We start from the raw sequence: 14,496 nt of genomic DNA, 5'->3' as shown, positions 1-14,496 counted from the left end.
TTTGAACCCATGGTAATGGGTGACGAGTGAGGGAGACCAGTCAAAGATTGTGTTGTGTTGTAATCATTAAAGTGGCTAGTTTGTCTTTACCCATATGAAAATGATATTTTAAGGAAAGGAAACTAAAGTGCACCACAAACGACCAAAAAAAAAAAAAAAAAAACAGTAAAGAAAAAGTAGTTTGGATGACTGGAAAATAAGAAAGAAAATATAAAAAGAAAAAGTTGAGTGTGACGGTGTGCCAGGTAGATTTGTTCAGCTACTGAGGGCCCCCTGCTAAACTCATCGACTGTTGAATGATAAAAGTGTTTTTTTTCCCTTTGGGCTCTAGATAAAGATTAAAGAGAGAAGAGAATTATCTCATGGCCCCCATCATATGGCCCATCGCCCCCATCTATATCTCACTTTATTCAATGAACAGAATCATGTGTTCACAGCCAAAAGCATATCATTAAGTTTTAAATTGCTTGATTTTCTTCATAATTAATTACATGCAATCATTTTGAAGTACCATTCGCTTCTAATGGGATCATATAATCCATTTTCCCCCCTTGAATCCTAATTTCTAACATTTATTGACATCAACTACTTGAAACATATCTTTGATAGTTGAGTTCAATTTTTAACTCAAATTCCTTTGAGAAAACTTTTAGACTTTCTTTTTTGATTCATATAGAAACAAATCCTCACATTCTCGATCATATTGTCTATACTTTTCTTCTTTCCATTATGAGTGTTATAGTGGGCCAACCGATGTCTAATTAGAATTAATTAAGTTATAGAAATGTAGTACAAAAGTATTGAACAATTGAATCAAAGATTTTGTGTTTTGTTTCTAATTAGCCATGCCTTTGAAGGTAGAATTCTTTATTTCAATATTCAAATAAGCATGGCCTATATAAATATAGCATATATGCCACCGTCATGGAAAAGGTTAACATGATTAATTGTATTGTGTACTTAAAGTGCAAATACATTATTCAGATACTAGAGGGGGATTGTTTTATATGATGGCTAATGGGATGCCTTCATTGTGCCCCTATATATGTCCTTTTATATATAGGTATCATTTTTATTCTTTGTAACAACAAATTAATTTAGAATGATGAAAATTTACTTTGGGCTTAATTAGTACTTGCATGCATGTGTTTGTATTCTTCGTAATATTTCGTTATTGAAAGGAATTTGATTTGCTGTAAATGCCTAATAAGGAGGTGACATGTTCTATATTATAGATTATACATTGATTTATGATGTGTTGATATGAATGTGATAAGTGAAACTATTCGGGTATTTTATACATTGTGGGCTCATTGGTAGCATAACAAGTTATTAGAATATTGGTTAACTAAAGGTTTAAGGTTTGAATCTCCTGATCCCTCATCTCTTCATTAATTAGCTATAATTCACAAACTTTAGTTTGCCTCATCATGTATATATATATATATATATAGGTATGACTCTCAACTATAATCACTAAGTTATAACGTGCCTCTTCATGCACGTGTATGCATGGGGGCATGTGACAGGGGGCAATAGTCTAATATATGTTTGTTGGACACTATCTAATAGTATTTTTAGGTTTTCAATTAATGTACAAGATTAGAGTTCTGATTAACTAGAAATCTTGAGAGTTTTTTTCTTTTTCTTTTTTTTTTTTACCTATGTTTATCTATATATCCATGATATGTAATCTATGCAAATACTTCTAAATTTATTTAAGAAAAAGAACTAATGTGGGATTTATTCAAATTTATTTAAGAAAAAAACTAGTGGCAAGCATCTCATCATTGTGAAACATGAAAATCAAACTATGTGAGGGACGGGACAAATGTAAACACATTTGTAAGGAAACAGTTGAGAAATATAAAAATCGTAGAATGTAATTATAATAAGAGTAGAATGTGATTGTAGACTGTGGTAGGTGTTAATAAAATAAGAGAAGAGGGCCTAGTATCGCGTGCTGTGGGCAGTGGGCGGTGAGTGGCCCACGCAGCCTTTGGAGGGGGCTTCTGATTTTTTGTTAGTTTGTGAGCAGACAAAAGCACAGAGAAGCTTCTTATCCTCTCTCTCAGGGTTTTCACACAGAACCTCACACTTAGAATCTTAAAAAGCCACCTCTCATTTCCCCATCCAACCCTCCATTTCTCTCCACATTTGCCAATCCCACCACTCACCATTTCTCCTTTCCTTGTAAAAGACAGTGGCAACGTTGTAATGTGTCCCCAATCACAAGGGTCATTTTCAAGAACTTGATCCCAACAGTGGCTTATTTATTTCATCCCCTTCATTGTGTAATCCCAATCTCTCTTTCTCCCCCCCTCTCTCTCTCTTTCTTTCTCTTTGATCACTACTACTAGTTCTGCAATGGCTCCCATGAGTCTTCCTCCTGGATTCAGATTCCACCCCACTGATGAGGAGCTTGTTGCTTACTACCTAGATCGAAAAATCAATGGTGGCACCATTGAGCTTGAAATAATCCCAGAGGTTGATCTCTACAAGTGTGAACCCTGGGATTTGCCAGGTATATATATATATATGCAGTACTTCATATTTGAACCACTTGTAAATGCATTGATTCAGCCTAGCTAATCTTAATTTGATGAATTCTATATGATGTTTTCATTGATATACAGATAAATCATTTTTACCAAGCAAAGATATGGAGTGGTACTTCTACAGTCCCAGGGATCGAAAGTACCCTAATGGGTCGAGAACTAACCGGGCGACCCGAGCTGGGTACTGGAAAGCCACTGGGAAAGACCGGGCAGTGCACTCTCAGAAGCGGCCGGTTGGCATGAAGAAGACTCTGGTATACTATAGAGGTCGAGCTCCCCATGGCCTTAGGACTAACTGGGTGATGCACGAGTACCGCCTCATTGATTCAATGTGTGGGTCCACCTCTTCTCTCAAGGTATAACCCTTGTAGCTAGCTTCTTCTGCACATGCCAAATTTTTGGTGGATATTGATCACATCCATTCTGAATTAATCCCTGCATCATCTTCATTCTTTGGACAGTATCTATTAAAATGCATGCCTATAATTGAATCAAGTAAAAACATATGGATATGAATAGATGGATTTAATTAATCCCCAGTATTGTGAATTTTGTGATCTTGATCAGTCCACTGTGGCAAAGGGGATCTGCAGTTTGTGCACTGTAACACTAGGGTCTAGAGGAATTAATGGTAATGTATACATATACCTTGTTTTCTTATCATTTCTAGGGTTAAAAACTACTAGCTAGACTTACATATATTGAAATGGGCAACATGAGAGTTCTCAGTGATAGCAACTAAGATCCTAAAAGAATCTCCCTAGTGCCTCTACGTGAAGCATAGTCGACAGACAGTGTAAAGCTTAGAGGATTTGCAATCATATAGTCAATAGGTTTGCAGATCTCAACTGATTGATTCAATCATTAGACCATGTATATCACCATTTCAAGATGCTTTTCTTTTTCTTTCTTCTTATCATTTTCTTTTAAACAGTTGATTGTTATGATGCCAAACCCTTTAGTTCTAGATTTTTGGTGTTACACTTTCATTAATTTGCTTTTCTTCTGGGTTTTGTTTTCACCGTTTGAACCATTTTTCCAAAGAAAAAAAATCTGCTATTTCCCTTTTCTCCCCTCTTTTGAACCAGCTTTCGTGGATCTTTCTAAGTTATTCTTTTCTTGCATACTCATTTTGGACAATTATTCTATGTTCATTGAGTATATATTTACTAATGTAACTGATTTAAATGATTTGCACTCAGGATTCGTATGCATTATGCCGCATTTTCAAGAAGACAATACATGTGAGCAAAAACAAGGAAGAAGAGAAAGCAAATGTGGGGAAGGAATCGGCTTGGGGCTTAGAGGAACATTTATTAGTGGATGACACAAGTGGAATTGAAAGTTCCCAGGGAAGAGAAGCTGGAGATGAGAATTTTGAGCAAGATTGCCCCAAATTTCCATCTGACACTTCTTCGTCGGATATCACTCAAGGAACACCCTTTGAAACTGGTGTAACAGATGATTTACAAGCTCAATTTCCCTCAGATGAAGCTAACAGTTCAGCTAATTTGTACTCTCTCAATGTGCAGTACTACTCTTCAGATCTAATTCAGGTACAATCTTCTTCTTGGTACAATGATGAGAAATATTTCCTGAAAGTATGTAGTTAGGCTCAGTGTGGTTGCATTTTTCTGCAAAGCTGTCTCCAAATCTTATTTTGATGGATCAGAAAAGGCATCCAGAACATAGCATAAGATGAGAAAAGCATATATACAGCAAGAATTTCTCTAGATAAGCCATAGGTCAATTCTCGAATTGGCTTTTCCTAGGTCATTATCTAGTCTTCTCGATTGCCAAGAGTACAGTCTCATCATATTGCCGCTTTTTCATTAAGGTGTCTTGTTCACAACTCATATAATTTTGTGAACTTTATAGGCTTCCAGTCTGCACTAAGGCCGTGTTCACACACACATACAAACTGGCTTGAAAAGTACAGTGGGCTAATTGGTTGTAACTGGCCCACAAAACAAGCCCTTTAGAGGTCTCTTTCGATCTTAAAGTAACAAAAGTTGGAGCTGAAACTCACATTCTTTTCCTAAAGCTTCCACTAAAAATCTCTTAGACCGACTCAACTAGCTTTCTTCACCATTTTCTATAACTTCTTTTGACTGTCTCACACTCTTTCCTCTCCATTTTCTCCCACATTATGCAACTGTTTTGCTACATTTCCCGTTTAAGAAATCTGGTTTGGTACTGTTATATTCATCAGAAATACAGAAAAAAAATGTTGGAGAAGGGGGGCCTTTATTACTTTTAATTTACTCAGAACCTAGGCCTTTCGAGCTACCAATGATAAGAAACCACATGCTATTTTATTTTAGTTCTATCATTTTGATATATAAAGGGAACTACTTTTGAGGAAAGAAAAAGGATCGTATAATTCTATACACCGAGTGTTTGATAGGAACCTACTCTAATGTTAATCTTCTTATTGGCCATAGGAGCCTTTCTTGAATTCTGCAGCCATGGCAGCGTCCTTGGAGGTTAATAAATAGATGGTGTTATATATATATATATATATATATCGATCTGTCTGTAATGTTTTGCAGGATATGGAAATGCCAGACTGCACAATCCTGCCGCGTTATCAGCTTCCTTACCCGCCCTTAGCACTAGAAGACTTCCCACAGATAAATATAACAGAGGCAAAGACATCGAAGTCTGAAAGTATTGATGACTACATGATGTATGACAAATACAGGGATTACACGAGAGGATCAACAAGCTTGTTGGAAGAGATCTTCTTCTGATCAGGAGAACTTCATCCCCTACCCAATTATACATTATCCTAACAAAAGATCCACCACTTCACCAAGTGAAGACCATACTCAATTACATATTCTCTCACAAATGATGTAACACTACAATTCATTGGCATAAAGATAGAAAATTGTGTTTTCTTGTTAAATAACAAAAAATGGGGAATTGTTTTTTGTCAGAAAATTACCAATAGGAGTCGAGCTTTTAAATGATTTTAAAGGATCGTTACACTGATGTACTGCATAAAAGAATGACAGTTGGAGCATACAATCATTTTTCCTTTATTTATTTTTTTTGTTTGTATCGTTCAATGGGTTGGTTTTTTTTTTTTTTCATTATACTGTAACTTCTGGGGCAAATTTTGGAAGGGGAATGGAAAAGCCATTAATTTTTTAGCGTTTGTTGTTCCTTTTATTACATGTTTCATTTCATGAAGTTGTTGATGGAGCACTAAAGCAACGTGGACCCGGATAGTGTAATTCATGATAACTTTCTCCAAGCTTCTCTTTTCTAGGTGTACCTTCCCAATGGAAGCCACATGCTTAATTGGGAGCTTAAATTAGGAAAGTCAATTCATGGTCCCCAAGCAACCAGGCCAGTCCAGCCTCTGGGGTATAGATGTTATTTCCTGAGATTGGCTGCATGCAAGGAAGACATTGGGCCATGTACTTGTCTTTTGAACTTGAAGCGTGATCTCCCTTCTATCGGTCCCAGAGTTCGTCACAGTAGACAACTGGGTATGTAGAGTACATACAGTTTGTTATATTCACAGTAAAAATATTGTTATAGAGTACACGAAGCTTGTCCACAGTCCACTAAAGAATGTGATAAGTAATGAGAAAAAGCTGGCCTGAATATCTTATTAATCTTTAAGAAGAGGAATACATCTGATGTGTAGAATGGTGCAAGGAAAATCTTAGAGATGAAAAATTCTAGAGAATGGGAAATAAACGAAACAAGGCAAGAAGGAAATTGTACAAGTCAAAGAAATACATACAACTAATATACCATATGCCCAATCCTGCAATTTATGCCCATGAAAAATGCTGCCCAATATGTTTTAACACCCGATATATTTCAACGTCACTCCTCACACTTAAGATGGGTCAAGAGTGAACATCTAAAGTTTGAACACTAAAAATTGAATCAATTGGTTGGATAACTTGCAACTTAGAAGGCATGTGATCGGAGATTGAACTAACATAAACTTTATGCCGAACAAAATGACAATCAATCTCAATGTGTTTTATCCTCTTATGTAAAATATTAATGTTGTATGCAATCTGAATGACACTCTTATTGTGGCAATATAGAGAAGTGGACAAAGGTGGTTCAATACCTATATCACCAAGTAAATGGCATAACCAAATAATCTTTGTTGTAGTGCCAACCAATGCTTTGTACTCTGCTTAGCACTTGAGTGATCTGCTATCACTTGCTTTTTGCTTTTCCAAGAGATCAATGTTCACCTAAAAAAAAAAAAAATGCAAAACCTTATAGTGAAGCAATGATAGATTCCATCACCCTCCTAGTCAAAATCAGAATAAGTTCGAACTTCAAGTTTGGAATTAGATGAAAATGCTAATCCTTGATTCATCATGCCATGTATATTTCGAAAGATTGAATACTGCATTATAGTGAATGGATCAAGGTGCAGGCATAGATTGGTTGACAATATTATGAACAACATGATTAATGTCAGGTTGAATGATAGTCAAGTAAATGAGACTTCCAACAAGCTGTTCATATGGAGTGGGATCTCGAAGAATTGTTCCATCAATGACACAGCATATTTTACTTGAGACAAAATATTACCCGTGAGAGATGTGCTTGCCTTAGTCCCCAGAAAATAACGCAATGGTCTAAAGATTTTTTTGTATCAAAGCTGTGTAGGTGAGCCTTGAAATCTTTGATTCTATCTATATCATTTCCTCTAACCACTATATCATCTGCATAGAGAGAAACAACACAATACCTTGATCATAGTATCAAATGAACAAAGCTAAATCATAAAGGCTTTGCATAATTCAAAAACCAAAAGCTGTTTAACTGAAATTTTCAAACCAAGCACAACACAATTTACAAACTTGTTTTTTTTTTTAAATGTTATAGTCTAAGTAGAGGTTGCATATAGACTTCTTTTAGTGCACCATTTAAAAAAACGCACTTTTGACATTCATTTGAGACAATTGCTATCCTCTTATGGAATCCACAACAATAAGACAATGAATAGATGCCATTCTAGCAACTAAAGAAAAGGTATCATCATAATCCACCTCATATTTCTATGTAAATCCCTTAGCCACTAACCTAGCTTTGTACCTCTCAACTACAAATTTTCCAGGATGTAATGTGACAAGATCCCACATACGAGTCTTGTTCAATGCCTTTATTTCTTCATCCATTGTCCTTTGCTAATAAGGATTAGATGATGCCTCATGATATGACTTGGGTTCATAAATAGATAAAATTATCAAGGAAAAACAGTGAAAATCATGTGAGCGTTGTGGAGGAAAACGAGTCCTTGATGGATGAGGAAGTTTGTGGGAAGTAGTTATTTGATCATTCTCCAAGGACTCAATCTCAAAACAAGGTTTGTCAAGTTTGGAAGGTTCTTTGTGATGATTGGGAATTGAAGACAATAAATGTTGATTGGTTTTTGGATTTAGTTCAATATTGATGGGTCAAGGAAGGTGAACAAATCAAGAGGTAGATTACTGGAGTCACAAAACAAAGATAAGAAGTATTATATTTTTACAAAATGAGACATGGTGACAGACAAAACATTTAAGTCTTTTAAAGATTGGATCATAACATCTAAACAATTTTTGTCTTATACCATAGCTTAAGAAAACATAGAGTTGAAAAAGGACTATCTCGTTGAAAAGTTTTATACATCTGCCATTTCTCAACGTATTTCTTTATACAAAGACTCCATTTTTTCCTCTTTTCGGATGGTAAATATTACTCAAAAATCAAATTTGAATTCCCAACAATAGATACTTTGTAATCTAGTAATTATTGTTCGTTTCCTAAATTGAATTGCAATTAAACTCGATCCAATCTTTTACTAAATTTTTTTTTTTATATCTTTTTGGATTTTATCATACTTGACTTTAATTAGGAAGAAGCTAGAAAAAACAAGTTGACCTGAAAACATGGAGTTTAGAGTAATTAGGTGCAAATTGAAGAACATGCTTATTAAGAGATATACCACTTATAATTAGTGAAGGGATATGATTAATGGTATAAATAGCCTTAAGGGTAGCTTCCCCCAAAATTTCTTTAGGAACAAGGGTTGATAGTAATATGGCTTTGGTGTTTTCCATTATATGACGATACTCCCTTCTAGCAATGCCAATTTGCTATGGGATATTTGTGCAACAAGATGTAGGAAGCCTGGCTTTGGAAGCAAGCCATTCCTTAAAGGATCTAGATTGGTATTCACCAATGGAATATTCATGAAATCCTTTTATGGTCTTAGAAAATGGTTAAGTTTGAATCATGGTGGAAAATTCTTCATAAATTTTGAAAAATTAGATCTTGAATTGAGTAGATAAATCTAGGTATTACACGAGAAATTATAAAAAAAAATGACATAATAACAAGCACCCCCAACATTAGGCATTCAAGAAGCTTTCCAAACATCAAAATGAATTAAATCAAAAGGATAACTAGAAAAGGAGTCATTTTTATGGAAAGGTAACACAACTTATTTAACGAGTTTGCTACTTATACAAAAGAAGAATTTTTAGTTTTCACATGACCCAATTTCTTATTAGAGCTCAAATGCGTAAGTTGATTATCAAGAGAAAAAATTGAAGATTGTTTCAAGGAGGCAACAAGGACTTTCTAAGAGTAGGATAAGAAAACTATTTATCGAGATCTTGAGGAGGATATGTAAGGTATCCAAAATGAAGAGCCTTTCAAGGAGATTTTTCTTTCATTGGACAATTATGCTTCATATGACTAAGTTGATGATAATAATGACAAAGAACCTTAGACATATTCTAATACTGTTTCTTGGTGGAAACTAAGTTGTACTGCTAAAGTTTTGTAATTGTTGATAAAGTAGATTATTTATTTGTTTTTTGTTGTTGTGTTGAATTAAGCAAATATAGAGCGACCTTCCTCCATTTTGGACTACACAAGAGAGCCTTTTTGAGTTTCCTTACCCTTTAACTCTGCTAAGACATCATCAACACTAGGGAAAAGAGTATATGATGAAGTATGGAGGCTCTAATAGACTCAAAATCATCCTGAAAAACCATAAAAAATTGCCAAGAAGTTTGGAATTTTCTTACAAAACATTATGACCTAGAGGGATGACTTGTCTTGGTTATTATGATGAGTTTTTTATGGTGAATGGACTAGTATATATGGTTACACATTGGATAAGACTCATGATGAGTTATGACATTGGTTATTAAGTAATTATGATTTTGCTAATTTACTATGTTGTATGAACTCTCAACCTTGAGAAAATATTGAACTATTATGGGTAAGACTCTATGAGTCACTATTGATTAGGCATGTGACAATTAGTATTTTCAAGATAGACACTATGATATCTCATAAGTTTGAGACAACCATTACAACAAATATTAATTTTTGCTACAAAAGTGTTCATCATTTATATACAATGATTTGTCACTATTAGAGCATTGTGACAAATTTTTTCATCATGAGGTCCATAGATATAAGCTTGTCATTGAAAGTCATGATTTATGAATCTTTTGTTTCCTCATGAAAAATTGAGTGTTAGTAACAAAAATTTTATGATGCAAAAAATGGTTATAGAAAATAGTAAAATTTTGTCATTAGATCCTATCATTTCATCACCGAAATATATATTTTTTGTGAATAAAATAATACAATTTTATCACCAAATACATATTTTTTATTGTGAAAGTTTTCATTATGAAAGAGGTATTTTTGGTGACAAATTTAGTTTTGTGGAAAAATATTTTTTAATGATAATTTATTTTTCATCATTTTGGAATATTTTACAATCGAGTCAATTTCTAAAGACTCATACTTTGAAAGCACTTCCATCTCATCTATGAACTATTCGTTATTTAAAAAAGTATATTGTACTTTTAATTATATTAAACATTATAATTATCTTTACACAAATGTTAAATTAGGATTATTTTCTATAGTCATATCAATAAAATAATAAAAAATTAAAGATTTCAAATCAAACTTCATAAAATTATCAATTCTTATTTACATACAAATATTATTATCTTTTAAGAAAAATGTTAAAAGAGTAGAAAATTTTAAATTTATACCATGATGAATAAATATCACCACAATAGCATTTGTTATATATTTTGCATTGAAAAAATATTTGTTATATATTTAAATATTTGTTCTCAAATATGTAGCAAAAATGTAAAAGTATTACTATTTTTTGTCACTAATCACTATCATTTTTTTTCCCACCGATCACTATCATCACAAAAAAAAAAAAAAAAAAGAAAAAGAAAAAAAGAAGAAGCTTTGATGACAAAGTAATTTGTCACAAAAGAATAAGTGCTTTTATACTTTAAAATTTCATTTCTTTTTGCATAATTTAATATTATTATTATTGAATAATAATTATAAAAAATAAATGTATTTTCCCAAAAAATTTTCATCACCAGAAATTGAAAATTAGTAACATATAATATCATAAAAAATATGTATATTTCATCATTAATTACAAAATTATTCATCATTAAAAATTAAAAATTGATGATAAAACAAATATATGTATTTCATCATAAAAAAATTTCTTGCCATATGGTGGGAGCAACAATTTTTGCACCTATTCTCCAATGAAAAAAAATAGTATAAATAAAACTTAATGGTAAAATATTCTATAACAAAATCTCTCTTTCATAGTGTAACATTAATACTTAGTAACAAAATTTTAATCGTAGGCAAAAAAAAATTGTTACTAAATCTCACATTTATTGTAGTTTAATGTATCTTCTTGAATGATTTTAAGGACATGTAATCATGGATTTTGTAGTCATGCACAATAATTCTTTTAGTAGACTTTGACATATGCTCTTAGTGAGTTAGAGTGCGTTAATTGCTTATACAATAAGAGGATGAGGTTCATTGATAATAAAGGTAATCTTAAGAAGATGATTTAGATTATGAACCCTAGTTCATGAGAAACTTTCATGCATGTAGTGGTTAATCAATTTATTTCTTGATATAGTTTTCATAGGATATTGGATTTTAGTTGACTCTTTGTAGTAGGAGATTGGGTCAACTTCAAAATTGGATTACGAGAGAACTAATATTTTCCAAAGGTCCTAATGGTTTCTACTCAAGCTTACACTTTTTTTGTGGCATTTTTTTTGAAAGATTTATAAGTTTTTTTTTTATAAGAGTGTTTGGTAAAAATACAAGGTTGCACAAGAGTTTTTGAATAATCTTTTTATATTGGGCTAATTAAGTAATTAAAACTCAATAGAGTTAATTAATTAATTAAGACTTAGTGGATTAGATTAAATGAACCAAGTCCAAGATGAGTTTAAGTCACTTAAGCTCACAAAGAAGTCTATATAAATTCTCTTAGGGATTTTCGGTTAGACATTTTTAGCCATTTGTTTTCCAAAGAGAGAGAAAGAGCTCTATAGTCTCTATTCTTGTAGAGAGAGAAGGCCACCTTTCTCTAGTACTAAGGTCTATGAGAGAGCCATCAGGTGGAAGATTGCAAGGTATTCTTGATTTGCTTCATCAACTAGAATTGATTTGAGAATATTTAGATTGAAGGTAAAGTTTTTTGAGCCCTAGATATATGATTTTTATGTTTGAATGCTTTTGTTGTATATAGATCTAATATTTAATATGATAGATGCACGCACCCTAGTGATTTAGGGCTTGGAATGGATGTTTTTGGATATTCCAAAACCACCTATAATTGATGAAGGGATATGATTGATGGTGTAAACAACCTTAAGGGTAGCTTCCCTCTGTATTGTTTTAATAACAATGTAAGAAAGTAAAATGGCTTAGGTGGTTTCCATGATATGACATTTTAGTGTAACACCATTTTACTAAGGGATATTCATGCAAGAATATTTAAGAAGTGTCTTTAGAAGCAAGGTATTTCTTAAAGAAATTGGTATTCACTAGTGGAATATGCATGAAATCTTCTTATGGTCTTAGAAAATAATAAGTTTGAATCATGGTGGAAAGTTCTTCATAAACTTTGAAAAGATTATACTTTGAATTGAGAGATAAATCTAGGCATAATGTGAGAAATCATCAACATAAATGACATTATAATAATCATCCCCAACTTTAGGCATTCCAGAACCTCCCCAAATGGAGAACCAAAAAAAGAGTGACTTTTATTAAAAGGTAATGCAACTTATATGAAATGAAGAATTTTAAGTTGGACATGACCCAATTTCTTGCTAAAGCTCAAATGCTTAAGTTGAATATATATTGGACACATGAAACAATCTTTTATGCCAAAGAGAATAATTGAAGAATATAAAGGAGAGGTACTAAGGACTTCCTAAGAGTAGGAGCATAAAACTGTTTATCGAGATCTTGAAGAGTATATGTAAGTTATCCAAAATGAAGAGCCTTCCCAAGACTAGATTTTTCTTTCATTGGACAATTATGCTTCATATGACTAAGTTGATGACAATATTGACAACGAACCTTGGACATATTTAGACGTTGTTGCTTGGTGGAAGTTGAGTTGTATTGCTAAAATTTTGCGCTTGTTGCTAACGAAGATTCTTCCTTTGTCTTTTGTTGTTGTGTTGAAGCAAATATAAAGTGGCTTTCCACTATTGTAGACTACACAGAAAAGCCTTTTTGAGTTTCCACAACTTCTACTATTAGGATTAAAACACCTTGGCTTTCCTCTATCGTAGACTACACAGAAAAGCTTTTTGAGTTTCCACAACTACTATTATTAGGATTAAAATACCCTAATCTTATTTTCGAAGTGACAATAAATGAACGTGAAAAATTTAAGTATAAAAACATACGAGATTTATTGTGGTTTACTTTAATGTGAGAGCTAAGTCTACTTGCAACTGATGTAGATTTTCACTATGATGAAATGAAGATTATAAGAGGATTACAAAACGCCTCACACCATCTAGGTTTTTCTCTTTGTGTTTCTCTATCTCTCTCAATACACCAGTCTCACCAAGTTAGCTACCCTAAACATAACATAATTAGGGTAACCAAATTAAATGTGTAAAATTCTCAAAATACCTCAACTCAAAATACCCGTATATATAAAATTTTGTCTAGGGGCTTGGCCCCTTCGACTCCCCAAGAGGGGGGTTTACCACCTCCTTCCAACCCCCACGTTGACCACGAAAGTCGATTTGCATGTTGTCTCTATGTAGAGTCAATTTGTGTCAAGGTGATCACAATTAGGATAATAATTAGATTTCACACATCTTAACACTAACTCTACTCAGACATCATCAATACTAGGGAAAGGAGTATGAAGAAGTATGGAGGCTCTAATAGACTCGAAATTATCCCAAAAAGCCATTAAAAATTGCCAAGAAGTTTGGGATCTTCTTCCAAAACATTATGTTATAACAAACTTTGCAGTAATTTTCTTTGGAAAGCTTTATGTTTCCAATATGCATGGTGATGGAAGGACCGATAGAATTTTCGATTCATGGTATTATTTTATTATTATTTATCTTCCGCTCATCGAGTTTGTTTTCCTTTTCTTTTCCGATTTTTCTTCTTTCAGTCCAATGATTTTTCCAGAGATATATTTCTTTCCACCAGAAATGAGCTACCGACCATACAAGGTCCACTTTGCAAGAACCCATGTGAATGCTTCTTATAGAATTTTGATTCCGTATGTAAGTTTTTGGATACACAAAATATTTTTTAGCAAGTTAAGAATGTGATGCTTTTGTAGAAGACCTTGAGAAAGCAGTTGGGAGTTAGAATTATTAATTTTTGTCATATTAAATAAAAACCTCTGGTTTTACATAGAAAGATCAAGTATTTCACAAGAAGCTTAAGTTTTACTACACGGGCCCTTTAAGACTAGGAAATTTGCAAATGAAGGCTCCACTTGGGCCCTTGAAATGATCACTCATACATGCAATCTGCCTGGCAAATATTAAATACCATTGATGTATACTTACTAAAGAAAGTACTTCTCTTACAGACAATG

At 33.0% G+C, this 14,496-nt stretch overlaps 1 protein-coding gene across 1 annotated transcript; it reads left to right on the top strand.

Annotated features, from left to right (window-relative positions):
- The first annotated feature begins 2,185 nt into the window (after nt 1-2,185).
- On the top strand, nt 2,186-5,716 carry LOC117908728 (NAC domain-containing protein 86-like). Its single transcript, XM_034822417.1, has 4 exons — nt 2,186-2,524; nt 2,637-2,914; nt 3,761-4,114; nt 5,111-5,716. The coding sequence occupies exons 1-4, from the start codon at nt 2,368-2,370 to the stop codon at nt 5,309-5,311; spliced, it is 990 nt and encodes a 329-aa protein (XP_034678308.1). The 5' UTR covers nt 2,186-2,367; the 3' UTR covers nt 5,312-5,716.
- Nucleotides 5,717-14,496: the final 8,780 nt, after the last annotated feature.

The sequence above is a fragment of the Vitis riparia genome, chromosome 19 (assembly GCF_004353265.1).
Source record: "Vitis riparia cultivar Riparia Gloire de Montpellier isolate 1030 chromosome 19, EGFV_Vit.rip_1.0, whole genome shotgun sequence".
Classification (NCBI taxonomy): Eukaryota; Viridiplantae; Streptophyta; class Magnoliopsida; order Vitales; family Vitaceae; genus Vitis; species Vitis riparia.
The sequence above is the reverse complement of the archived record's forward strand: the minus strand, read 5'-3'. Positions and strand labels throughout refer to the sequence as shown.